The sequence below is a fragment of the Lissotriton helveticus genome, chromosome 1_1 (assembly GCF_964261635.1).
Source record: "Lissotriton helveticus chromosome 1_1, aLisHel1.1, whole genome shotgun sequence".
In the NCBI taxonomy this organism is placed as follows: Eukaryota; Metazoa; Chordata; class Amphibia; order Caudata; family Salamandridae; genus Lissotriton; species Lissotriton helveticus.
Window position 1 is genome coordinate 30,442,510 of NC_136057.1, and position 26,926 is coordinate 30,469,435.

At 57.3% G+C, this 26,926-nt stretch overlaps 1 protein-coding gene across 1 annotated transcript in view; it reads left to right on the top strand.

Annotated features, from left to right (window-relative positions):
- SLC15A3 (solute carrier family 15 member 3) overlaps positions 1–26,926 on the top strand; it is a 262,081-nt gene that overhangs the window by 218,047 nt on the left and 17,108 nt on the right. The window contains exon 5 of the mRNA XM_078676489.1: positions 22,410–22,578. Coding sequence (XP_078532615.1) covers positions 22,410–22,578 — 169 coding nt within the window. The remainder of the gene's footprint in view (positions 1–22,409; positions 22,579–26,926) is intronic.

Here is a 26,926-nt window from a genome sequence, read left to right on the forward strand (position 1 = left end):
AGCGCAGCGATGGCAACTACAGGGTAAGGACTAGTGCAGCGATGGTAGCTACAGGGTAAGGACTAGTGCAAAGTAATTAAAAGAGGGCAGCTACAAGGTAAGGACTTGTGCAAAGCTGGTAAATACAGGGTAAAGAGTTGTGCAGAGCTGGTAAATACAGGGTAAAGACTTGTGCAGAGCTGGTAAAGACAGGGTAAATACTAGTGCAAAGATGGTAACTACAGGGTAAGGACTTGTGAAGAGATGGTAAATACAGGTTAAGGACTTGTGAAGAGATGGTAAATACAGGGTAAAGACTTGTGCAAAGATGGCAACTACAGGGTAAGGATTTGTGCCGAGATAGTAAATACAGGGTAAAGGCTTGTGCAAATGTGGAAACTACAAGGTAAAGACTAGTACAACCATGGTAACTACAGGGTAAGGACTAGTGTAAAGATGGCAACTACAGGGTAAAGACTTGTGCAGAGATGGTAAATACAGGGTAAGGACTAGCGCAGCGATGGCAACTACAGGGTAAGGACTAGTGCAGCGATGGTAGCTACAGGGTAAGGACTAGTGCAAAGTAATTAAAAGAGGGCAGCTACAAGGTAAGGACTTGTGCAAAGCTGGTAAATACAGGGTAAAGAGTTGTGCAGAGCTGGTAAATACAGGGTAAAGACTTGTGCAGAGCTGGTAAAGACAGGGTAAATACTAGTGCAAAGATGGTAACTACAGGGTAAGGACTTGTGAAGAGATGGTAAATACAGGTTAAGGACTTGTGAAGAGATGGTAAATACAGGGTAAAGACTTGTGCAAAGATGGCAACTACAGGGTAAGGATTTGTGCCGAGATAGTAAATACAGGGTAAAGGCTTGTGCAAATGTGGGAACTACAAGGTAAGGACTAGTACAACCATGGTAACTACAGGGTAAGGACTAGTGTAAAGATGGCAACTACAGGGTAAAGACTTGTGCAGAGATGGTAAATACAGGGTAAGGACTAGCGCAGCGATGGCAACTACAGGGTAAGGACTAGTGCAGCGATGGCAACTATAGGGTAAGGACTAGTGCAGCGATGGCAACTACAGGGTAAGGACTAGTGCAGCGATGGTAAATATAGGGTAAAGACTTGTGCAGAGATAGTAACTACAGGGTAAGGACTTGTGAAGAGATGATTAATACAGGGTAAGGACTTGTGCAGAGATGGTGAATACAGGGTAAATACTAGTGCAAAGATGGTAACTACAGGGTAAGGACTTGTGCAGAGATGGTAAATACAGGGTATGGACTTGTGAAGAGATGGTAAATACAGGGTAAAGACGTGTGCAGAGATGGTAAATACAGGGTAAGGACTTGTGCAGAGATGGTAAATACAGGGTATGGACTTGTGAAGAGATGGTAAATACAGGGAAAGACTTGTGAAGAGATGGTAAATACAGGGTAAGGACTTGTGCAGACATGGTAAATACAGGGTAAGGACTTGTGAAGAGATGGTAAATACAGGGTAAATACTAGTGCAAATATGGTAAATACAGGGTAAGGACTTGTGCAGAGATGGTAAATACAGGGTAAGGACTTGTGAAGAGATGGTAAATACAGGGTAAGGACTTGTGCAGACATGGTAAATACAGGGTAAGGACTTGTGAAGAGATGGTAAATACAGGGTAAGGACTTGTGCAGAGATGGTAAATACAAGGTAATGACTTGTGAAGAGATGGTAAATACAGGGTAAGGACTTGTGTAGAGATCGTAAATACAGGGTAAGGACTTGTGCAGAGATGGTGAATACAGGGTAAATACTAGTGCAAAGATGGTAAATACAGGGTAAGGACTTGTGCAGAGATGGTAAATACAGGGTAAGGACTTGTGCAGAGATGGTAAATACAGGGTAAGGACTTGTGCAGAGATGGTAAATACAGGGTAAGGACTGGTGCAAAGATGGCAACTACAGGGTAAGGACTTGTGCAGAGATGGTAAATGTAGGGTAAATACTAGTGCGAAGATGGTAAATACAGGGAAAGACTTGTGCAGAGATGGTAAATACAGGGGAAGGACTTGTGCAGAGATGGTAAATACAAGGTAATGACTTGTGAAGAGATGGTTAATACAGGGTAAGGACTTGTGCAGAGATGGTGAATACAGGGTAAATACTAGTGCAAAGATGGTAACTACAGGGTAAGGACTTGTGAAGAGATGGTAAATACAGGGTAAGGACTTGTGCAGAGATGGTAAATACAGAGTAAAGATTTGTGCAGAGATGGTAAATACAGAGTAAAGATTTGTGCAGAGATGGTAAATACAGGGTAAGGACTTGTGCAGAGATGGTAAATACAGGGTAAGGACTTGTGCAGAGATGGTAAATACAGGGTGCTGAGGAGAAAGCCTCTCAGGATTGTTTCTTTGCAGGAAGGCTCCCCTTCCTGCTCAAAAACAACCCTGTTTCCAACGCAGGCACCTGTGACCCATGGCACCAGGGTACCTGCATTGGATCACGGCTGCCAAATCAGCACCAGCGCAGCGGGAAAAGGACAGGAAAACACCATTTCACATAGATACGGCGCATTCCTGACCTTTCTCTGTGAAACAGGCAGGGCACAAGTTGGGGGTCCACGCGGGTGGACGGCGTCCGCCCACTTCTTTCACAGGGTGGACGCCGTCCCCTCTGCCAAGAAGCTGGGCCCCACTAAAAAAGATGCTGAATTCGTCCCGGTGTAATTTCCAAACACTGGGACACACTCAGCAGCGACCGCACGTTGTTATCGACTTTCGATCACAACAAAGTGAGGCGGGGACAGGGCTCTCTTATTTCTGACTCCTGCTGGGGCCATAACAAAGGCCGGGTCTGAGGGGTCATCAGGCCTCCTTTTGTCGCCTGGCTGGCAGCAGTCAGGAGCCCACACCTGATGCAAATGCAGCAGAAGGGAAACAAAGGCTCGCACCTTGTTAGCACTTCACACATACATAGGAGATGCAGCTTTTCACTTTGTTCAGGCTCTGTTTAGGAGATATGCGTGCACTATAAGAATGTGAGATGTGTTGGTCTTTCCCTGTATTTGCACAAAATAAATTGCATTTATATAGGCTTACTACGCTTGAGGAGGGGCTGAAATAATTTAAATATCACTATTTCTTTTACAGCACTTTGGCTATAGAAAGCTTAACGCTGACAAAAGGTAACATTGTTTTATATGTAGTGTACAAAAGTGTGAATCTTCAGCCGAAATCAGGAGGGGTTGCAAGTATACTCGAAATGTGCTCAAATGTACTCAAGATAGATCTGCTAAACATATATGAGGGCTGAAGATCTGATATCACTTCTTGTGATGTCAGTTTCTGTGATGTCACGCTCTCTGATGTCACACGCTGGGATGCCACGCGCTGCGATGCCACTTGCATACTGATTAACTAGGTTAGTCCCCCCACTTCCTGTAAATAATGCCTTACAGGGTGTACACAATTGTCTTTGCTCTGGTATGGGGGAGTCGAGAACATGTGTGCCATTGCCTTACCCTTGAATGGGAAGGCTTCTACTTCCCCATTCCCCCTCTGACCCCCCTGGAGTCCCTCTACAGTTTCCATAGCGGACCCTTGTCCACCTGTCTGTGTCCATCCCTGAGCAGCCTTTAATGTGTGCGCGCACTGCATGAGCAGCATGTCTTCCCAGCTGCCGCAGGGGCCGATAATCCCTGTTAAAGGGTTCACCTTCCGTACTTACCACAGCGCTCCACAGCTGTCCCCTGCAGGGTGTCCCTCGCCCCTGCACCCTCGTGTTGATCCTCGGATCTTCATCCTTCCTGCTTCTGTGTGGTTTTTGGCTGTTATTTCAAGCGCTTAATTTGAGCCGGTGCTTTTCGGTGCTCAGCACTGGCTCTTAATTGGTTTACGGTGCTCGGCACCAGCACCTAATAGACAACACCATACTTACAACAGTCTGCCACATGGTGGCGCTGCTCATCTAATTTAGAGATGAGCAGAACAAGAGTTGTTTAGGACTACAATATACATTAAATTTGCTAATGCCTGCCTCCCCAGCCATTTCTTTAGCTTTGGGGACCTGGAATAATCTGAACTGTCGCATTTACATGCGAGAGAGAGGGTTAGTAGTTGTTTTGACAGCGATGATGGGGCGATGGGTGGTGCAAGCTGCAGTGGCCTCCCGGTCAGAGCCCTGGCACTTAATATTTTACAAAGTAAGCACTGGTGGCGACTGTCCTTACCTGCTTCTCAAGAACCCGTCTCTTCCTCTCCCCTGAACAGATGACCTTTGACCCGGGCCGGGGCTTGACTCGTTTCTTCTCACTGAACAGTCTGGACCTTTCCCTCTGCCTCTTCCTCCTCCACTTTTCCTTCCAGTTCTCATTCTCAGTTTCATTAGATTACAACTTTGCCTAGAAAGCCTTCTTGATTACATGCTTTGTGTCTAAAGACCCCTCATAAATGTATGCCCCTCCTTGACCGACCATCGCTGGGACCCTCACCTACCACCCTCGGACCTTCTGAAGTTCTTTTAGATCATGAACTGGTGCTCGGGACTCTTTCCCACTGGCGTTGATGTTCAACTCTGTGCTCATCCCTTACGAACACCAGCGACGTAAGGTCACGCTACCAGCTCCCCCACACTTTACTACAAGATGGTCGCTTCCATAATGCACATATTGGGAACCAGGAGGCTTATTTACGAGCCCCTGCGCCGCTGGTGTCACTCTTTGTGACGCTCCAGTGGCGCAGATTATGAAATCATATCTATGATATATATATATATATATATATATATATATATATATATATATATTTTTTTTTTTTTTTTTTTTTTTCTCCCTGTTTATTCCTTCATTCTGCAGCACACATAGAAAGAGGAAATGCCGCTTAGGATTGTTTTTTTGTGCACACCTTCCTGCACAAAAAACAATCCTGCCTGCAATGGAGGCAACTTTGCACCATGGTGCAAGAGTGTCTGCATTGGCACTAGGGTGCCGAAACGGCGCCAGCACAGGGGGAAAGGAACAAAATGCACTGTATTGCTTAAATAGGATGCATTCCTGCCCTTTCACTTTGGCGTAGGGCAGCGCAGAAAGGTGACTTACTTCGGTGCCCGATGCCAAATCACTTTAAATAAGGGCCCAGGTGTATCTAGTACAGCCGTGAGGCCACCTGGGGCTTGAAGCCCTCATTCGCTTGCATACCTCACGCTGAACACTATCCATTCAACTGAACGCCTCTTGGCACTCGCTGACCCTCATTGCAGAGGTCCCTTATGACAGTCACGTCCTCCCAACATGCGCCTATGCTGATTGGTGGAATGGTACCCCAGGAAGGACTGCATGCGTCAGCTTTGGTACACTTGGGGTACACTGGTTCTACGCCCCGGTTTCCTAGCAGCACATATGCACAGCTCTTTGGCACACAGTTTGCAAAATTGAAGGGTGGTCCCTTCCACACAGCGTGGACTTGTTGCATGCACGTCTCTGTGAGTCGTTGAGTGGTCCCGTCTTGCTGTTGGCTGGCAATGCTGCTGCTACTTCATTGTCGACTTCTGCTGGGGAAATCTGTAGGTTGATTCCTTCTGTTCACTTTCCACCACTGCACCGGTCCGTGCGTCACCGTAGCCTCATTCCGGCACGTGGGTCCGCCTAGCTTCCTTCCGGCACGTGGGTCCGCCTAGCTTCCTTCCGGCACGTGGGTCCGCCTAGCTTCCTTCCGGCACGTGGGTCCGCCTAGCTTCCTTCCGGCACGTGGGTCCGCCTAGCTTCCTTCCGGCACGTGGGTCCGCCTAGCTTCCTTCCGGCACGTGGGTCCGCCTAGCTTCCTTCCGGCACGTGGGTCCGCCTAGCTTCCTTCCGGCACGTGGGTCCGCCTAGCTTCCTTCCGGCACGTGGGTCCGCCTAGCTTCCTTCCGGCACGTGGGTCCGCGTAGCTTCCTTCCGGCACGTGGGTCCGCGTAGCTTCCTTCCGGCACGTGGGTCCGCGTAGCTTCCTTCCGGCACGTGGGTCCGCGTAGCTTCCTTCCGGCACGTGGGTCCGCGTAGCTTCCTTCCGGCACGTGGGTCCGCGTAGCTTCCTTCCGGCACGTGGGTCCGCGTAGCTTCCTTCCGGCACGTGGGTCCGCGTAGCTTCCTTCCGGCACGTGGGTCCGCGTAGCTTCCTTCCGGCACGTGGGTCCGCGTAGCTTCCTTCCGGCACGTGGGTCCGCGTAGCTTCCTTCCGGCACGTGGGTCCGCGTAGCTTCCTTCCGGCACGTGGGTCCGCGTAGCTTCCTTCCGGCACGTGGGTCCGCGTAGCTTCCTTCCGGCACGTGGGTCCGCGTAGCTTCCTTCCGGCACGTGGGTCCGCGTAGCTTCCTTCCGGCACGTGGGTCCGCGTAGCTTCCTTCCGGCACGTGGGTCCGCGTAGCTTCCTTCCGGCACGTGGGTCCGCGTAGCTTCCTTCCGGCACGTGGGTCCGCGTAGCTTCCTTCCGGCACGTGGGTCCGCGTAGCTTCCTTCCGGCACGTGGGTCCGCGTAGCTTCCTTCCGGCACGTGGGTCCGCGTAGCTTCCTTCCGGCACGTGGGTCCGCGTAGCTTCCTTCCGGCACGTGGGTCCGCGTAGCTTCCTTCCGGCACGTGGGTCCGCGTAGCTTCCTTCCGGCACGTGGGTCCGCGTAGCTTCCTTCCGGCACGTGGGTCCGCGTAGCTTCCTTCCGGCACGTGGGTCCGCGTAGCTTCCTTCCGGCACGTGGGTCCGCGTAGCTTCCTTCCGGCACGTGGGTCCGCGTAGCTTCCTTCCGGCACGTGGGTCCGCGTAGCTTCCTTCCGGCACGTGGGTCCGCGTAGCTTCCTTCCGGCACGTGGGTCCGCGTAGCTTCCTTCCGGCACGTGGGTCCGCGTAGCTTCCTTCCGGCACGTGGGTCCGCGTAGCTTCCTTCCGGCACGTGGGTCCGCGTAGCTTCCTTCCGGCACGTGGGTCCGCGTAGCTTCCTTCCGGCACGTGGGTCCGCGTAGCTTCCTTCCGGCACGTGGGTCCGCGTAGCTTCCTTCCGGCACGTGGGTCCGCGTAGCTTCCTTCCGGCACGTGGGTCCGCGTAGCTTCCTTCCGGCACGTGGGTCCGCGTAGCTTCCTTCCGGCACGTGGGTCCGCGTAGCTTCCTTCCGGCACGTGGGTCCGCGTAGCTTCCTTCCGGCACGTGGGTCCGCGTAGCTTCCTTCCGGCACGTGGGTCCGCGTAGCTTCCTTCCGGCACGTGGGTCCGCGTAGCTTCCTTCCGGCACGTGGGTCCGCGTAGCTTCCTTCCGGCACGTGGGTCCGCGTAGCTTCCTTCCGGCACGTGGGTCCGCGTAGCTTCCTTCCGGCACGTGGGTCCGCGTAGCTTCCTTCCGGCACGTGGGTCCGCGTAGCTTCCTTCCGGCACGTGGGTCCGCGTAGCTTCCTTCCGGCACGTGGGTCCGCGTAGCTTCCTTCCGGCACGTGGGTCCGCGTAGCTTCCTTCCGGCACGTGGGTCCGCGTAGCTTCCTTCCGGCACGTGGGTCCGCGTAGCTTCCTTCCGGCACGTGGGTCCGCGTAGCTTCCTTCCGGCACGTGGGTCCGCGTAGCTTCCTTCCGGCACGTGGGTCCGCGTAGCTTCCTTCCGGCACGTGGGTCCGCGTAGCTTCCTTCCGGCACGTGGGTCCGCGTAGCTTCCTTCCGACACGTGGGTCCGCGTAGCTTCCTTCCGACACGTGGGTCCGCGTAGCTTCCTTCCGACACGTGGGTCCGCGTAGCTTCCTTCCGACACGTGGGTCCGCGTAGCTTCCTTCCGACACGTGGGTCCGCGTAGCTTCCTTCCGACACGTGGGTCCGCGTAGCTTCCTTCCGACACGTGGGTCAGTGTAGCTTCCTTCCGACACGTGGGTCAGTGTAGCTTCCTTCCGACACGTGGGTCAGTGTAGCTTCCTTCCGACACGTGGGTCCGCGTAGCTTCCTTCCGGCATGTGGGTCCGTGTAGCTTCCTTCCGACACGTGGGTCAGTGTAGCTTCCTTCCGACACGTGGGTCAGTGTAGCTTCCTTCCGACACGTGGGTCAGTGTAGCTTCCTTCCGACACGTGGGTCAGTGTAGCTTCCTTCCGACACGTGGGTCAGCGTAGCTTCCTTCCAGCACATGAGTCAGCGTAGCTTCCTTCCGACACGTGGGTCCGCGTAGCTTCCTTCCGACACGTGGGTCCGCGTAGCTTCCTTCCGGCACGTGGGTCCGCGTAGCTTCCTTCCGGCACGTGGGTCAGCGTAGCTTCCTTCCGGCACGTGGGTCAGCGTAGCTTCCTTCCGACACGTGGGTCCGCGTAGCTTCCTTCCGACACGTGGGTCCGCGTAGCTTCCTTCGGGCAGTGTGCTGTGACAGCTGAGGACAATTCAGGCACTTTATGGACACAATGTGACCCGTCAAGTGCTGTTTTTCTGCTGTATTGCAAGTTCTCCAGATACCACAGGGTGCGAGTGGGCGGGAAGGCATTATGTTGCAATTGCAGTAGTGCTCCTAAAACTGTGATGTGTATTAATCCATTTCCACAGTGTAACTCGGAGTAATGCACATTGTAACACTACCTGTGGCATTATTGCTTGTTCCAGATAAGGCATAGTAACAATTGTGTGTGGCTAAAAACTTTGAAAATGTACCTAGAGTGGGCTTCCCAGACTAGGAACAAAAGTCCAGTGACTTCATTTTGTGGGTAAGGGGGCCTGGGCAAGAGGGGTTTGACCACTCGACAGAATATAGCGTCAGGATGACAAGCGATGAAGCATCCGAGGTCAGTCAATGCTACAAGGACACACACAGCGCCTCTGTGGCTGCTTCTCCAAATCCCCCTTTGCATACAATGAATGCTGGCTTCAGAGTTCAGTTTTAGTTTCCATGCACTGCCGCTGACTCTGGTACCGCAGTCTTGTCAAACTCCAAGACAGGTTGGGCTGCCTCCACTTTTAAAAATATGTTTTCAGTGTCTGCCATAGAAATGGAAGAAAGACTATGTATGCCATTCTTTGAGGGCCCTCCACTAAGTGTTACTAGCAGTTAGGCAGAGATCTTATTTTTCGGTTCATCTAACTTAAACCAACCCTTGACCACTCATGCAACTCGTCTGGATGCCCACCTGCTAGGGGCAGAGACGTCATTTAATAATAGAGGGGCAGGAGCCTGACGGAGAACTTCTCGTTTGCGTACATGGCATTAACCAAGGTGGCTAACACAGTGGCGTAACCAAACCTCAGGGGATCATGCGGGTAAGGTGAGGTGAGGGGGCCCCTATAACACATTCCAAAACAGGCTTGCTGCAGCTGGCCAGCCCAAGGGGACCCCCTTGGAGGTGAACTGTGTACTCCGCGGGGGTTGCGGGGGCCTCCGTTACACCCCGGGCTAATACTGAACAAAGATGAGAGGAACTGCTGTAGTTGCCAGAGTGGGAAAAGCACTTCATTTAGTAGTCCATGACCTTAATAATGACCAGGGCCACTGGTTGCCAAAGGCTCTCCAGATACTTGTTTGCCTGAACTCTCCAGTGGGCCCACAAGAGCCACCTCATAACTCTACGCGCGAGCGGCGTGGAAGGGGTGGGATGGGATGGCGTCCTGAGGAGTGGGCGCTCAGTCCTGGAACTCACTTGCACCAGCAGGAACTCAGTGTTCAGCAAGGAGGTGCAGCACCTGATGCAGTGTAGACAAGGGTGTAGATTTATACTCATCTGAGGGGGCAGATTCACAGGCGAGAGTGGAGATGTGTGGATGAAGAGGGGTGGAGTCTTTGGGACCAGCCTTGTGAGGGGGACCTCCTGGCTGAGTGTGGGGGGCCTCCTGGTTGAGTGCGTGGGGCATCTTGGCTGAGTGTGGGGGCCTCCTGGCTGAGTGTGGTGGCCTCTTGGCTGAGTGCGGTGGCCTCTTGGCTGAGTGCGGGGGGCTCTTGGCTGAGTGTGGGGGGCTCTTGGCTGAGTGTGGGGTGCCCCCTGGCTGAGTGTGGGGGGCCTCTTGGCTGAGTGTGGGGGGCTCTTGGCTGAGTGTGGGGGGCTCTTGGCTGAGTGTGGGGGGCTCTTGGCTGAGTGTGGGGGGCCTCCTGGTTGAGTGCGTGGGGCCCCCTGGCTGAGTGTGGGGGCCTCCTGGCTGAGTGTGGGGGCCTCTTGGCTGAGTGTGGGGGCCTCCTGGCTGAGTGTGTGGGGCTCTTGGCTGAGTGTGGTGGCCTCTTGGCTGAGTGTGGGGGGCTCTTGGCTGAGTGTGGGGGGCTCCTGGTTGAGTGCGTGGGGCCCCCTGGTTGAGTGTGGGGGCCTCCTGGCTGAGTGTGGTGGCCTCTTGGCTGAGTGTGGTGGCCTCTTGGCTGAGTGTGGTGGCCTCTTGGCTGAGTGTGGGGGGCTCTTGGCTGAGTGTGGGGGGCTCCTGGTTGAGTGCGTGGGGCCCCCTGGCTGAGTGTGGGGGCCTCCTGGCTGAGTGTGGTGGCCTCTTGGCTGAGTGTGGTGGCCTCTTGGCTGAGTGTGGGGGGCTCTTGGCTGAGTGTGGGGGGCTCCTGGTTGAGTGCGTGGGGCCCCCTGGTTGAGTGTGGGGGCCTCCTGGCTGAGTGTGGGGGGCTCTTGGCTGAGTGTGGGGGGCTCTTGGCTGAGTGTGGGGGGCTCTTGGCTGAGTGTGGGGGGCCTCCTGGTTGAGTGCGTGGGGCCTCTTGGCTGAGTGTGGGGGGCCTCCTGGTTGAGTGCGTGGGGCCTCCTGGCTGAGTGTGGGGGCCTCCTGGCTGAGTGCGTGGGGCCTCTTGGCTGAGTGTGGGGGCCTCTTGGCTGAGTGTGGGGGGCCTCCTGGCTGAGTGCGGGGGGCCTCCTGGCTGAGTGTGGGGGGCCTCCTGGCTGAGTGTGGGGGGCCTCCTGGCTGAGTGTGGGGGGCCTCTTGGCTGAGTGTGGGGGGCCTCCTGGTTGAGTGCGTGGGGGGCTCCTGGATGAGTGTGGGGGCCTCCTGGATGAGTGTGGGGGCCTCCTGGTTGAGTGCGTGGGGCCTCCTGGTTGAGTGCGTGGGGCCTCTTGGCTGAGTGTGGGGGCCTCCTGGTTGAGTGCGTGGGGCCTCTTGGCTGAGTGTGGGGGCCTCCTGGCTGAGTGTGGGGGGCCTCTTGGCTGAGTGTGGGGGGCCTCTTGGCTGAGTGTGGGGAGCCTCCTGGCTGAGTGTGGGGGGCCTCCTGGTTGAGTGCGTGGGGCCTCTTGGCTGAGTGTGGGGGGCCTCCTGGTTGAGTGTGGGGGCCTCTTGGATGAGTGTGGGGGCCTCCTGGTTGAGTGTGGGGGGCCTCCTGGCTGAGTTTGGGGGGCCTCCAGGCTGAGTGTGAGAGCCTCCTGGTTGAGTGCGTGGGGCCTCTTGGCTGAGTGTGGGGGGCCTCCTGGTTGAGTGCGGGGGGCCTCCTGGTTGAGTGCGTGGGGCCTCCTGGTTGAGTGCGTGGGGCCTCTTGGCTGAGTGTGGGGGCCTCCTGGCTGAGTGTGGGGGGGCCTCCTGGCTGAGTGTGGGGTGCCCCCTGGCTGAGTGTGGGGTGCCCCCTGGCTGAGTGTGGGGGCCTCCTGGCTGAGTGTGGGGGGCCTCTTCGCTGAGTGTGGGGGGCCTCTTGGCTGAGTGTGGGGGGCCTCCTGGATGAGTGTGGGGGGCCTCCTGGATGAGTGTGGGGGGCCTCCTGGATGAGTGTGGGGGCCTCCTGGATGAGTGTGGGGGGCCGCCTGGATGAGTGTGGGGGGCCTCCTGGATGAGTGTGGGGGGCCTCTTGGCTGAGTGTGGGGGGCCTCTTGGCTGAGTGTGGGGGGCCTCTTGGCTGAGTGTGGGGGGCCTCTTGGCTGAGTGTGGGGGGCCTCTTGGCTGAGTGTGGGGGGCCTCTTGGCTGAGTGTGGGGGCCTCTTGGCTGAGTGTGGGGGGCTCTTGGCTGAGTGTGGGGGGCTCTTGGCAGAGTGTGGGGGGCTCTTGGCAGAGTGTGGGGGGCTCTTGGCTGAGTGTGGGGGGCCTCTTGGCTGAGTGTGGGGGGCCTCTTGGCTGAGTGTGGGGTGCCCCCTGGCTGAGTGTGGGGTGCCCCCTGGCTGAGTGTGGGGGCCTCCTGGCTGAGTGTGGGGGGCCTCTTCGCTGAGTGTGGGGGGCCTCTTGGCTGAGTGTGGGGGGCCTCCTGGATGAGTGTGGGGGGCCTCCTGGATGAGTGTGGGGGGCCTCCTGGATGAGTGTGGGGGGCCTCCTGGATGAGTGTGGGGGCCTCCTGGATGAGTGTGGGGGGCCTCCTGGATGAGTGTGGGGGGCCTCCTGGATGAGTGTGGGGGGCCTCTTGGCTGAGTGTGGGGGGCCTCTTGGCTGAGTGTGGGGGGCCTCTTGGCTGAGTGTGGGGGGCCTCTTGGCTGAGTGTGGGGGGCCTCTTGGCTGAGTGTGGGGGGCCTCTTGGCTGAGTGTGGGGGGCCTCTTGGCTGAGTGTGGGGGGGCTCCTGGATGAGTGTGGGGGGGGCTCCTGGATGAGTGTGGGGGCCTCTTGGCTGAGTGTGGGGGGCCTCTTGGCTGAGTGTGGGGGGCCTCCTGGATGAGTGTGGGGGCCTCTTGGCTGAGTGTGGGGGGCCTCTTGGCTGAGTGTGGGGGGCCTCTTGGCTGAGTGTGGGGGGCCTCCTGGATGAGTGTGGGGGCCTCTTGGCTGAGTGTGGGGGGCCTCCTGGATGAGTGTGGGGGGCCTCCTGGCTGAGTGTGGGGGCCTCCTGGCTGAGTGTGGGGGCCTCCTGGCTGAGTGTGGGGTGCCCCCTGGCTGAGTGTGGGGGGCCTCTTGGCTGAGTGTGGGGGGCCTCTTGGCTGAGTGTGGGGGGCCTCTTGGCTGAGTGTGGGGGGCCTCCTGGCTGAGTGTGGGGGGCCTCCTGGCTGAGTGTGGGGGGCCTCTTGGCTGAGTGTGGGGGCCTCCTGGCTGAGTGTGGGGGGCCTCTTGGCTGAGTGTGAGGGGCCTCTTGGCTGAGTGTGGGGGCCTCTTGGCTGAGTGTGGGGGGCCTCTTGGCTGAGTGTGGGGGGCCTCTTGGCTGAGTGTGGGGGGCCTCTTGGCTGAGTGTGGGGGCCTCTTGGCTGAGTGTGGGGGCCTCTTGGCTGAGTGTGGGGGGCCTCTTGGATGAGTGTGGGGGCCTCTTGGCTGAGTGTGGGGGGCCTCCTGGATGAGTGTGGGGGGCCTCCTGGATGAGTGTGGGGGCCTCCTGGATGAGTGTGGGGTGCCCCCTGGCTGAGTGTGGGGGGCCTCTTGGCTGAGTGTGGGGGGCCTCTTGGCTGAGTGTGGGGGGCCTCTTGGCTGAGTGTGGGGGGCCTCCTGGATGAGTGTGGGGGGCCTCCTGGATGAGTGTGGGGGCCTCTTGGCTGAGTGTGGGGGGCCTCTTGGCTGAGTGTGGGGGGCCTCCTGGATGAGTGTGGGGGCCTCTTGGCTGAGTGTGGGGGGCCTCTTGGCTGAGTGTGGGGGGCCTCTTGGCTGAGTGTGGGGGGCCTCCTGGATGAGTGTGGGGGCCTCTTGGCCGAGTGTGGGGGGCCTCCTGGATGAGTGTGGGGGGCCTCTTGGCCGAGTGTGGGGGCCTCCTGGCTGAGTGTGGGGGCCTCCTGGCTGAGTGTGGGGGGCCTCTTGGCTGAGTGTGGGGGCCTCTTGGCTGAGTGTGGGGGGCCTCTTGGCTGAGTGTGGGGGGCCTCTTGGCTGAGTGTGGGGGGCCTCTTGGCTGAGTGTGGGGGCCTCTTGGCTGAGTGTGGGGGGCCTCTTGGATGAGTGTGGGGGCCTCTTGGCTGAGTGTGGGGGGCCTCCTGGATGAGTGTGGGGGCCTCCTGGATGAGTGTGGGGTGCCCCCTGGCTGAGTGTGGGGGGCCTCTTGGCTGAGTGTGGGGGGCCTCTTGGCTGAGTGTGGGGGGCCTCTTGGATGAGTGTGGGGGGCCTCCTGGATGAGTGTGGGGGGCCTCCTGGATGAGTGTGGGGGGCCTCCTGGATGAGTGTGGGGGGCCTCTTGGCTGAGTGTGGGGGGCCTCCTGGATGAGTGTGGGGGCCTCTTGGCTGAGTGTGGGGGGCCTCTTGGCTGAGTGTGGGGGGCCTCTTGGCTGAGTGTGGGGGGCCTCCTGGATGAGTGTGGGGGGCCTCTTGGCTGAGTGTGGGGGGCCTCTTGGCTGAGTGTGGGGGGCCTCTTGGCTGAGTGTGGGGGGCCTCTTGGCTGAGTGTGGGGGGCCTCTTGGCTGAGTGTGGGGGGCCTCTTGGCTGAGTGTGGGGGGCCTCCTGGATGAGTGTGGGGGCCTCTTGGCTGAGTGTGGGGGGCCTCTTGGCTGAGTGTGGGGGGCCTCTTGGCTGAGTGTGGGGGGCCTTCTGGATGAGTGTGGGGGCCTCTTGGCTGAGTGTGGGGGGCCTCCTGGATGAGTGTGGGGGCCTCTTGGCTGAGTGTGGGGGGCCTCTTGGCTGAGTGTGGGGGCCTCCTGGCTGAGTGTGGGGGCCTCCTGGCTGAGTGTGGGAGCCTCCTGGCTGAGTGTGGGGGCCTCCTGGCTGAGTGTGGGGGGCCTCTTGGCTGAGTGTGGGGGGCCTCTTGGCTGAGTGTGGGGGGCCTCTTGGCTGAGTGTGGGGGGCCTCTTGGCTGAGTGTGGGGGGCCTCTTGGCTGAGTGTGGGGGGCCTCTTGGCTGAGTGTGGGGGGCCTCTTGGCTGAGTGTGGGGGGCCTCTTGGCTGAGTGTGGGGGCCTCTTGGCTGAGTGTGGGGGGCCTCCTGGCTGAGTGTGGGGGGCCTCCTGGATGAGTTTGTGGGCCTCTTGGCTGAGTGTGGGGGGCCTCCTGGATGAGTGTGGGGGCCTCCTGGCTGAGTGTGGGGGGCCTCTTGGCTGAGTGTGGGGGGCCTCTTGGCTGAGTGTGGGGGGCCTCTTGGCTGAGTGTGGGGGGCCTCTTGGATGAGTGTGGGGGGCCTCCTGGATGAGTGTGGGGGGCCTCCTGGATGAGTGTGGGGGCCTCCTGGATGAGTGTGGGGGGCCTCTTGGCTGAGTGTGGGGGCCTCTTGGCTGAGTGTGGGGGGCCTCTTGGCTGAGTGTGGGGGGCCTCTTGGCTGAGTGTGGGGGGCCTCCTGGATGAGTGTGGGGGCCTCCTGGATGAGTGTGGGGGCCTCTTGGCTGAGTGTGGGGGGCCTCTTGGCTGAGTGTGGGGGCCTCCTGGCTGAGTGTGGGGTGCCCCCTGGCTGAGTGTGGGGGGCCTCTTGGCTGAGTGTGGGGGGCCTCTTGGCTGAGTGTGGGGGGCCTCTTGGCTGAGTGTGGGGGGCCTCTTGGCTGAGTGTGGGGGGCCTCTTGGCTGTGGGGGGCCTCTTGGCTGAGTGTGGGGGGCCTCTTGGCTGAGTGTGGGGGGCCTCTTGGCTGAGTGTAGGGGGCCTCTTGGCTGAGTGTGGGGGCCTCTTGGCTGAGTGTGGGGGGCCTCTTGGCTGAGTGTGGGGGGCCTCTTGGCTGAGTGTGGGGGGCCTCCTGGATGAGTGTGGGGGCCTCTTGGCTGAGTGTGGGGGGCCTCCTGGATGAGTGTGGGGGCCTCTTGGCTGAGTGTGGGGGGCCTCTTGGCTCAGTGTGGGGGCCTCCTGGCTGAGTGTGGGGGCCTCCTGGCTGAGTGTGGGGTGCCCCCTGGCTGAGTGTGGGGGGCCTCTTGGCTGAGTGTGGGGGGCCTCTTGGCTGAGTGTGGGGGGCCTCTTGGCTGAGTGTGGGGGCCTCTTGGCTGAGTGTGGGGGCCTCTTGGCTGAGTGTGGGGGCCTCTTGGCTGAGTGTGGGGGGCCTCCTGGATGAGTGTGGGGGCCTCCTGGCTGAGTGTGGGGTGGCCTCTTGGCTGAGTGTGGGGGGCCTCTTGGCTGAGTGTGGGGGGCCTCTTGGCTGAGTGTGGGGGGCCTCCTGGATGAGTGTGGGGGCCTCTTGGCTGAGTGTGGGGGGCCTCTTGGCTGAGTGTGGGGGGCCTCCTGGATGAGTGTGGGGGCCTCTTGGCTGAGTGTGGGGGGCCTCTTGGCTGAGTGTGGGGGGCCTCCTGGATGAGTGTGGGGGCCTCTTGGCTGAGTGTGGGGGGCCTCCTGGATGAGTGTGGGGGCCTCTTGGCTGAGTGTGGGGGGCCTCTTGGCTGAGTGTGGGGGCCTCCTGGCTGAGTGTGGGGTGCCCCCTGGCTGAGTGTGGGGGGCCTCTTGGCTGAGTGTGGGGGGCCTCTTGGCTGAGTGTGGGGGGCCTCTTGGCTGAGTGTGGGGGGCCTCTTGGCTGTGGGGGGCCTCTTGGCTGAGTGTGGGGGGCCTCTTGGCTGAGTGTGGGGGGCCTCTTGGATGAGTGTGGGGGGCCTCCTGGATGAGTGTGGGGGCCTCTTGGCTGAGTGTGGGGGGCCTCTTGGCTGAGTGTGGGGGGCCTCTTGGCTGAGTGTGGGGGGCCCCCTGGATGAGTGTGGGGGCCTCTTGGCTGAGTGTGGGGGGCCTCTTGGCTGAGTGTGGGGGCCTCCTGGCTGAGTGTGGGGGCCTCCTGGCTGAGTGTGGGGGCCTCCTGGCTGAGTGTGGGGTGCCCCCTGGCTGAGTGTGGGGGGCATCTTGGCTGAGTGTGGGGGGCCTCTTGGCTGAGTGTGGGGGGCCTCTTGGCTGAGTGTGGGGGGCCTCTTGGCTGAGTGTGGGGGGCCTCCTGGCTGAGTGTGGGGGCCTCCTGGCTGAGTGTGGGGGCCTCCTGGCTGAGTGTGGGGGGCCTCTTGGCTGAGTGTGGGGGGCCTCTTGGCTGAGTGTGGGGGCCTCTTGGCTGAGTGTGGGGGGCCTCTTGGCTGAGTGTGGGGGGCCTCTTGGCTGAGTGTGGGGGCCTCTTGGCTGAGTGTGGGGGCCTCTTGGCTGAGTGTGGGGGCCTCTTGGCTGAGTGTGGGGGGCCTCTTGGCTGAGTGTGGGGGGCCTCCTGGATGAGTGTGGGGGCCTCTTGGCTGAGTGTGGGGGGCCTCCTGGCTGAGTGTGGGGTGCCCCCTGGCTGAGTGTGGGGGGCCTCTTGGCTGAGTGTGGGGGGCCTCTTGGCTGAGTGTGGGGGGCCTCTTGGCTGAGTGTGGGGGGCCTCTTGGATGAGTGTGGGGGGCCTCCTGGATGAGTGTGGGGGGCCTCCTGGATGAGTGTGGGGGCCTCTTGGCTGAGTGTGGGGGGCCTCTTGGCTGAGTGTGGGGGGCCTCCTGGATGAGTGTGGGGGCCTCTTGGCTGAGTGTGGGGGGCCTCTTGGCTGAGTGTGGGGGGCCTCTTGGCTGAGTGTGGGGGGCCTCCTGGATGAGTGTGGGGGCCTCTTGGCTGAGTGTGGGGGGCCTCCTGGATGAGTGTGGGGGCCTCTTGGCTGAGTGTGGGGGGCCTCTTGGCTGAGTGTGGGGGCCTCCTGGCTGAGTGTGGGGGCCTCCTGGCTGAGTGTGGGGGCCTCCTGGCTGAGTGTGGGGTGCCCCCTGGCTGAGTGTGGGGGGCCTCTTGGCTGAGTGTGGGGGGCCTCTTGGCTGAGTGTGGGGGGCCTCTTGGCTGAGTGTGGGGGGCCTCTTGGCTGTGGGGGGCCTCTTGGCTGAGTGTGGGGGGCCTCTTGGCTGAGTGTGGGGGGCCTCTTGGCTGAGTGTGGGGGGCCTCTTGGCTGAGTGTGGGGGTCCTCCTGGATGAGTGTGGGGGCCTCTTGGCTGAGTGTGGGGGGCCTCTTGGCTGAGTGTGGGGGGCCTCTTGGCTGAGTGTGGGGGGCCTTCTGGATGAGTGTGGGGGCCTCTTGGCTGAGTGTGGGGGGCCTCCTGGATGAGTGTGGGGGCCTCTTGGCTGAGTGTGGGGGGCCTCTTGGCTGAGTGTGGGGGCCTCCTGGCTGAGTGTGGGGGCCTCCTGGCTGAGTGTGGGGGCCTCCTGGCTGAGTGTGGGGGCCTCCTGGCTGAGTGTGGGGGGCCTCTTGGCTGAGTGTGGGGGGCCTCTTGGCTGAGTGTGGGGGGCCTCTTGGCTGAGTGTGGGGGCCTCTTGGCTGAGTGTGGGGGGCCTCTTGGCTGAGTGTGGGGGGCCTCTTGGCTGAGTGTGGGGGGCCTCTTGGCTGAGTGTGGGGGGCCTCCTGGCTGAGTGTGGGGGGCCTCCTGGATGAGTGTGGGGGCCTCTTGGCTGAGTGTGGGGGGCCTCCTGGATGAGTGTGGGGGCCTCCTGGCTGAGTGTGGGGTGCCCCCTGGCTGAGTGTGGGGGGCCTCTTGGCTGAGTGTGGGGGGCCTCTTGGCTGAGTGTGGGGGGCCTCTTGGCTGAGTGTGGGGGGCCTCTTGGCTGAGTGTGGGGGGCCTCCTGGATGAGTGTGGGGGCCTCTTGGCTGAGTGTGGGGGGCCTCTTGGCTGAGTGTGGGGGGCCTCCTGGATGAGTGTGGGGGCCTCTTGGCTGAGTGTGGGGGGCCTCTTGGCTGAGTGTGGGGGGCCTCTTGGCTGAGTGTGGGGGGCCTCCTGGATGAGTGTGGGGGCCTCTTGGCTGAGTGTGGGGGGCCTCCTGGATGAGTGTGGGGGCCTCTTGGCTGAGTGTGGGGGGCCTCTTGGCTGAGTGTGGGGGCCTCCTGGCTGAGTGTGGGGTGCCCCCTGGCTGAGTGTGGGGGGCCTCTTGGCTGAGTGTGGGGGGCCTCTTGGCTGAGTGTGGGGGGGCCTCTTGGCTGTGGGGGGCCTCTTGGCTGAGTGTGGGGGGCCTCTTGGCTGAGTGTGGGGGGCCTCTTGGCTGAGTGTGGGGGGCCTCTTGGCTGAGTGTGGGGGGCCTCTTGGCTGAGTGTGGGGGGCCTCTTGGCTGAGTGTGGGGGGCCTCTTGGCTGAGTGTGGGGGGCCTCTTGGCTGAGTGTGGGGGGCCTCCTGGATGAGTGTGGGGGCCTCTTGGCTGAGTGTGGGGGGCCTCCTGGATGAGTGTGGGGGCCTCTTGGCTGAGTGTGGGGGGCCTCTTGGCTGAGTGTGGGGGCCTCCTGGCTGAGTGTGGGGGCCTCCTGGCTGAGTGTGGGGTGCCCCCTGGCTGAGTGTGGGGGGCCTCTTGGCTGAGTGTGGGGGGCCTCTTGGCTGAGTGTGGGGGGCCTCTTGGCTGAGTGTGGGGGCCTCTTGGCTGAGTGTGGGGGCCTCTTGGCTGAGTGTGGGGGCCTCTTGGCTGAGTGTGGGGGGCCTCCTGGATGAGTGTGGGGGCCTCCTGGCTGAGTGTGGGGTGCCCCCTGGCTGAGTGTGGGGGGCCTCTTGGCTGAGTGTGGGGGGCCTCTTGGCTGAGTGTGGGGGGCCTCTTGGCTGAGTGTGGGGGGCCTCTTGGCTGAGTGTGGGGGGCCTCCTGGATGAGTGTGGGGGCCTCTTGGCTGAGTGTGGGGGGCCTCTTGGCTGAGTGTGGGGGGCCTCCTGGATGAGTGTGGGGGCCTCTTGGCTGAGTGTGGGGGGCCTCTTGGCTGAGTGTGGGGGGCCTCTTGGCTGAGTGTGGGGGGCCTCTTGGCTGAGTGTGGGGGGCCTCCTGGATGAGTGTGGGGGCCTCTTGGCTGAGTGTGGGGGGCCTCCTGGATGAGTGTGGGGGCCTCTTGGCTGAGTGTGAGGGGCCTCTTGGCTGAGTGTGGGGGCCTCCTGGCTGAGTGTGGGGTGCCCCCTGGCTGAGTGTGGGGGGCCTCTTGGCTGAGTGTGGGGGGCCTCTTGGCTGAGTGTGGGGGGCCTCTTGGCTGTGGGGGGCCTCTTGGCTGAGTGTGGGGGGCCTCTTGGCTGAGTGTGGGGGGCCTCTTGGCTGAGTGTGGGGGGCCTCCTGGATGAGTGTGGGGGCCTCTTGGCTGAGTGTGGGGGGCCTCTTGGCTGAGTGTGGGGGGCCTCTTGGCTGAGTGTGGGGGGCCTCCTGGATGAGTGTGGGGGCCTCTTGGCTGAGTGTGGGGGGCCTCCTGGATGAGTGTGGGGGCCTCTTGGCTGAGTGTGGGGGGCCTCTTGGCTGAGTGTGGGGGCCTCCTGGCTGAGTGTGGGGGCCTCCTGGCTGAGTGTGGGGTGCCCCCTGGCTGAGTGTGGGGGGCCTCCTGGCTGAGTGTGGGGGGCCCCCTGGCTGAGTGTGGGGGCCTCTTGGCTGAGTGTGGGGGGCCTCCTGGATGAGTGTGGGGTGCCCCCTGGCTGAGTGTGGGGGGCCTCCTGGCTGAGTGTGGGGGGCCCCCTGGCTGAGTGTGGGGGCCTCTTGGCTGAGTGTGGGGGGCCTCTTGGCTGAGTGTGGGGGGCCTCCTGGCTGAGTGTGGGGGCCTCTTGGCTGAGTGTGGGGGGCCTCTTGGCTGAGTGTGGGGGGCCTCTTGGCTGAGTGTGGGGGCCTCTTGGCTGAGTGTGGGGGCCTCTTGGCTGAGTGTGGGGGGGCTCTTGGCTGAGTGTGGGGGGCCTCTTGGCTGAGTGTGGGGGGCCTCTTGGCTGAGTGTGGGGGGCCTCTTGGATGAGTGTGGGGGGCCTCCTGGATGAGTGTGTGGAATGAAGGACCAAATTTGTATATCTTTCCTCCGGAGTGGGTGGGACGAGGAGGTCCAGACTCGCTCGATGTAAATTTCGAGCGGCGACTGACAGGCCATCAGAGAGATAGTTTGGGAGGAGTTGTTGATTGTTTGAAGACTAGAATCAATAGCTCTGTTTCTTTTAGTGGACAGCCAGCCCACCTGTTGATGGTGGCATGAGTCGGAGGTGCTGGGGGTGACTAGTGAGGTTAATTTCCTTCTACCAATAGGTAGTACTTTTTCCAGGGAGCCAGACCTGCTAGAAGGATTTTGCATGAATCAGTTTTTCCCAGGACTAGTGCATGGGTCGGTGTCTTAGATGTGTGCAATGCAGTGCTTGGCTTGAATTTTCATCAGATCGGTGGTGGTTGATAGCTGTTTCTTACCAGTTGTGAACTAATCCCTGGTCATACTGTAGTCAAGGCCCACTCCAAGACTTCTGGTGGACAGAGCAGTAGTTTTTTTTGGGGGGGAAGGGGGTAAAACTGATAGAGCTGGTAGCAAAGACTTATGCCTTAGAGACAGCTACATGCAAAAAGAACAACTGATAAATCGAATGCTGAACAATGTCATACATTCACCCCAGTACAGAGATCTGGGCCTAAATCCATCGTTTCTTTGCACACATTGCTACCCCAGATTGTAGCCAGTAGTACGCAAATCAGTCTTGACCCTGCTCCTCATAGGAACAGTCCAGCCCGAACTGCCAGGCCAGGTCCTCACTGGACTGGAAACAGGCATCCTAGGACCGGTTTCGGGCTTTTAGCCCTCATCAGCCAGGATAGCTTGACTCCAGTGGCGTAGTGAGCACGGGACTCAAGTCTGGGCATACCCGTCCCACTCAGGGTCAGAAATGCAAAAAGAACAATTGATGGACAGAATGCTGTTCTTTTTGCATTTGTCACCCTGAGAATCAAGACTGATTTGCATATGGCTGGGTTCAAACTGGAATGGCATGGTGATCAAAGAAACGATGGATTTAGGCCCAGATCTTTGTACTGGGGGTGAATGTATGACATTGTTCTGCATTCTGTCCCTCAATTGTTATTTTTGCACTTGTCGCCCTGAGTGGGACGGGTATGCCCAGTCGTGGGTCCCGTGCTCTCCATGCCACTGGAATCAAGCTATCCTGGCTGAAGAGGGCTGAAACCCCGAAACCGGTCCTAGTATGCTTGTTTTCAGTCTAGGGAGGACCTGGCCTGGCAGTTTGGGCTGGACTGTTCCCATGGGGCACCGGGTCAAGACTGATTTGCATATAGTTGGGTTCAAACTGGAATGGCATGGTGAGCAAAGAAACAATGGATTTAGGGCCAGATCTCTGTACTGGGGTGAATGTATGACATTGTTCTGCATTCTGTCCCTCAATTGTTCCCTCTGCATTTGTCACCCCGAGTGGGACGGGAATGCCCAGATGTGGGTCCCGTGCCCACAATGCCAACTAGACCTCTTCCTAGACTTCTGCTGCCATCCTAAGCCATGTACATTGAGGGTGGCATTCTAGTTAGTGCCAACAAGAGCCATGGTGCACCCTACAGAGCCAGGTGGCACTGTGCCACTCGTGTGCTAGTTTCTGCAGCAGTCGCAAGGTGTCTTTCACGGACAGATGGACACATTAGAAAGGAACCTGTAAGCGAATCTACTTGGTTTTACCTATCAACTCCTTCATGACTAATACCGTATCTGCTATAGCGGGGTCTTGTAAGAGGGGCAGTGCCTCTCTGTGGATGTATGACATTACAATGCATGATTTTACCACACATGCCTTTACAACGCGGTTATTACCACGCATACCATTACAACGCATAGCGCTTTGGGGTGCTGGATAGTGAAAAGTTTAATTTACTATTCCAACTCCAGCCCCGTGGACACTAGGGAAGGTGTTGGATAGTAAATTAAACGTATTCCCTATCCTAGAGCGCCCCCCAGCGCAATGCGTTGTAATGGTGTGCGTTGTAAACACCACGTTGTAAAGGCACTGCGTGGTAAAAGTTGCGTTGTAAAGGTTGTTCACCCCTCTCTGTACCTCACGCATCTCACATCCTCTGTTGTCGCTCACCCTCTCCTTCTCTCTCGCTCCAGATCCCAGAAGCCTGGCTGCTGATGGCCAACGTCATCGTCCTCCTGGTTCTCATCCCTCTCAAGGACCGGTTCATCGACCCCTTCCTCATGCGAAGAAACCTCTTCCCGTCGGCGCTGAAGCGAATGGCCCTGGGCATGTTCTTTGGTCTTACGTCGGTCTTCGTGGCAGGTACATTTTGATCCATCGTTGAAGAAACAGTCAATCAACACAGTGGGGGCAGGGGAGAGACGGTGGGGCTAAAGATGGGTGGTCTGGGGTCTTTGAACCCAAACCTCCATCACTGAATACAAGATGGCGCCCATCATACGGTCACAGCTCGCCTCAGCATTAAATACCTAAAGGGGTGCAACAAGCAGATTGTATTCCAGTCTTAAATTTACAATGTATTCTGAGGACTCTCATGGTAGACCCCTGGTAAGACTCCTGGTAAAGCACAGGAAAGCATCATACCCATAGTGTCACCAAGCCAGGCTAGCTGGTCCAGAGCAGAGAGGGGGGGGGAGAGCTCTTACAACCAGCCTTACTTTCTCTTTGGTGTCACACTAGGCAGAGCTCTTACTTCAGAGGTGTTGGGTGGGTTTAGTTAAATGGACTTGGGGGCATATGTAAGTAATTTCCATTTTGCGATTCTCAAATAGCAATTTTTAAGGAATCGCTATTTGAGAATTGCAAAATGGACTGTAGGTAATAATTCGCAATTTTTTTGCGAATCTCTAACATTCCTTAATTGCGATTAGCAAATTGCGAATCGCAATTAAGGAATGAGTGTTCCATTCATTCCTATGGGCCAAGAGGCCCATAGCAATGAATGGGGATACATTCTCAAATTTCTATGAGAAAATCGCAATTTGACAATCACCATTCCAAGGGTGCCAGGGTGTCCAAAGGACACCTGTTGCACCCCTGCAATGTGCCTGTAAGTACATGTCTGTGCGCCACATGGCACTTTTAATTTTTAATAAAAATGCATTTTGACAGGAAATCGCAAAATACCATCTTCTTGAAGTAGGTGGTATTTTGCGATTCCGTAAGCCAAAATCGCAATTTTAAAGGTACCCCTGCATAGCATTTAAGGAATCGCAAAATTGCGATTCCTTAAATGCTTGAGCAAAATAAGGAATCGCAATTTTTGTGATTCCTTATTTTGCTAAGTGGCACCTACACACCAAAACGCCGTTTGCGATTCGCAAACGCCGGAATTTGCAGAATTCCGTTGTTTGCAAATCGCAAACGCCTTCCTACATATGCCCCTGTGTCATATTATGATGGTGCTTTAATCTTGGCCAGAACTTTTCATAAATATTCTAGCTGGGAATCTGAGTCATTCATCAGTGGGGAAGTAAAGTGACTTCCACAGTAAATTATTTGGAGGTAATGACCGCAATATGTAGAGTAGCGGTGAAGATCGCCCCCAACCTCAAAGCGGACCACCGCAAATCTAGAAGGACAGGGTCTTTGCTTTCTGTACTGGGTGCATAGTAAATAGGTAAAGGATTTGGTTAATCTGGGGCACTAATGATCAGTTGTGTCAGAAGAAAAGACATACCCATGCTGTCCGGCTCATGGAGCGGTGAAGATTTCAAGCCCTAACCCCGCCTCCTCCCCCCGGATTTCTGTAAAGAGAACTATGGTCTCAAGCAGAGCTCTTGGAGACCCCCTCCAGCACCCAGGACAGACAGACATTGTATATGGATGTGTGTGTTTCTGAGATGTGCTCTTTCAATACCTTCCTGTAATGATTGCGCCTGTGTTCACAACAAAAACAAAAATAATTTAATCTGAGGTAAACAATACAAAGGAAACTAGCAAAGGTGCCTGTAAATAGATCACTGTCTGTATACAAATAAATTCACCTTAAAAATATGGAATTAGCAATGGATGGATCTGCAAGTCTGTAAGTAAACTCTAAGAGGGACACCAGAGGCAACCTCAAAGGTCAATTGGGGTTCCGCAGCACCTAGAAGGGGTGGGTAGAGAAGCTTGGCCTTCCTCTGGGGCCTGGAGTGCCATGAGCTATGTGTTGGCATCCGTAGAGGGACAAACAAACACCCTCCTCGCCTTCAAGATACATACTGAACAATAAATCAAAGGTTCCTCTTTACATGTTAGTATTTAATCAATTATGTATACAACTTCATGTCATAATATAGATAGTGAATTCAAAAAGTGCGCACAGCACAATCTTGCATACAAAATATATCATTGTGAATCTTTATATTTGTCATTATTTCATACCCTGCCAATAACACTCATACCACAAATACTCCACTCAACCAACATTCAAAAACAAGAAAACAAGAAACATCTTGACATGTATATCTTTCCAGACACGGTGTTCAACAGACAACTTCCTCTCAGAGTGAAACATAGATCTAAACATGCATCAAATATGTTGTAGGTATTTGATTTCATACATTTAGATTACTTTGTTTCCTTTTCATTTTGCTATATTCCTTTTATGAAATTCTGTCAAAACCACCATTATCGTTCTTCGGTCGATTTTCCATATTGAGTCCATGCTGACACGCGTTTCGGCGAAACACCGATTACCATTCACCTTCCTCAGGGCATAGAAGAAATAATAAAAATCCAAATGTTGGCAGGGCAACATTACACAACCTAATGTCCAACTGTCGCGGTTTGAGGATTCCTATAGATCCAAGGTATGGGAATCATAAAGACTCAAAACTAATGATGAGCCTCCAAGGATTCCTCTTCACGATCGTAAATGGCGCGCTAGAAAAGGCCTCAATGTTGCATTCACCTAAAAAAAATACAAGGATTTTACAAATGCAGAGATTCATGTCATTCCTGCCCCGCATGCATTCCCCAACCGTCCGACATGAAAGCGCTAAAACGAGATGCGTAGAGGGCCCACCTAGCGAGTGAGTAGCGTAGTGATGTACAAGGGCCCCTGGGTTGTTTACAGTGAAGCAGTAAGTTCTTAGGTAGCACTTGTACCCTCAGAAGCCCAGTTTACTGGTACATCTGGTGGGTGATGCCAGGGCTCCAGGGCACCAGCTGAGGCCCCTCTTGCTCCTGGGGGCTGCTTTAAAGATACAAAAGAGCAGTCATTGAGTTGGCAGGCATTTTTGACCATCTGCTATTTCAAGTCAGTGATGACGTCGCCATGTCCAATTGTCGCAGCAGCACACTATCATTCCATCACCAGTTAACCCAGCAAACGGCTGGAGGTAAGCAACATGCAGAACGGACTTGAGGTAACCTGCTGGCTGCAAGGTATGCCCATATTTTCCGCCAGGCACATATACCCAGCAGTAATGCATCATGGCCCAGATGTAGGTCGCCATTTACCAGTCGGTAACGGCCGATTTCGGCCGTTACCGACCGGTATTTTGGATTTGGCATGTAGAGGGCATCTTATTTACAGAATCGGTATATTTACGGATTCGGTAAATATACAGAATCGGTAAATTACCGAATCGGTAAATTTACCGATTCTGTAAATCAAGATGTAGGCGGCACTTCAAAGAGTGCCACAGGCCCTTTAGGAGTCGGTATTTACCACCCAATTCTATTGGGTGGTAAAATACCGATTTCCAGTGTACATGCACATCTGTGCATGTACACCTATGCCACATGGCACACAAGCCTGCAATTGGGGTGCTAGAGGGTGTCAAAGTGACACCCCGTTCCCCCTGCCAGGATTCGGTACCGAATCGGTAAATTCCGAATCTTACAGATTCGGTAATTGTAAATTAAAAATTACCTACATCTGTCTCCTTCTAATTTACCGATTCATAAATACCGAATCGGTAAAATTCGGTATTTATGAGTCGGTAAATTAGATTTACCTACATCGGGGCCCATGTTCCTTAACCCCTTCGACGCGCATGACAAGGTCAGCTCTTCATGGGCGTTACCTGCGCTACGCGCATGACGAGCTGACCTTGTCACGTAACGCGCGATTTTCAAAATCGCAGCGCGCAGCGGGAAAACCGCTAGCGCGCATGCGGTTAATCACAGCTGCTGGTCCCAATGGATTCAGTGCCTTGTTCCGAATGAGACCTGTAGTGGGAACCTTCGCGTCCTCTGAAGTGTGCAGTTCTCCTAATCGGCGTAGAAATGGATGAAGCTTTTAAAGAGTCCGTTGTTCCTCATTTTTTAAAGTCTGAGCAGTGAAGCTGGAGACCCTCCTGCACAGCTTCTACGATGAGGATGTAATCTAGAAACTTCTCAGAACCCAGCTTTATCTAGCGCCATCCTGTGGAAAGCAATGGGGTCCCCCAAGACAGGCTGCACCACAAACACACTGAAGGCATAGGTGTGGGGGTCAAACAACAGGGCCCAGTGTCTCCAGGAGTCAAGGCGTCTTCTACCCCCTAGCCGGGTCTGGTGGCTTAGTGGACTAATGCGTCCACTGTAGGGGGCCTGTGTTTCACCTCATTGTCACAGGTTCAAATCCAGCAGATCCAATCAGCCTTTCCTCCATCTGAGGGTGATATATTGAGTGCCATTAGGGGGCAGATGTATCAAATGATTTTTTGTCGCAAAC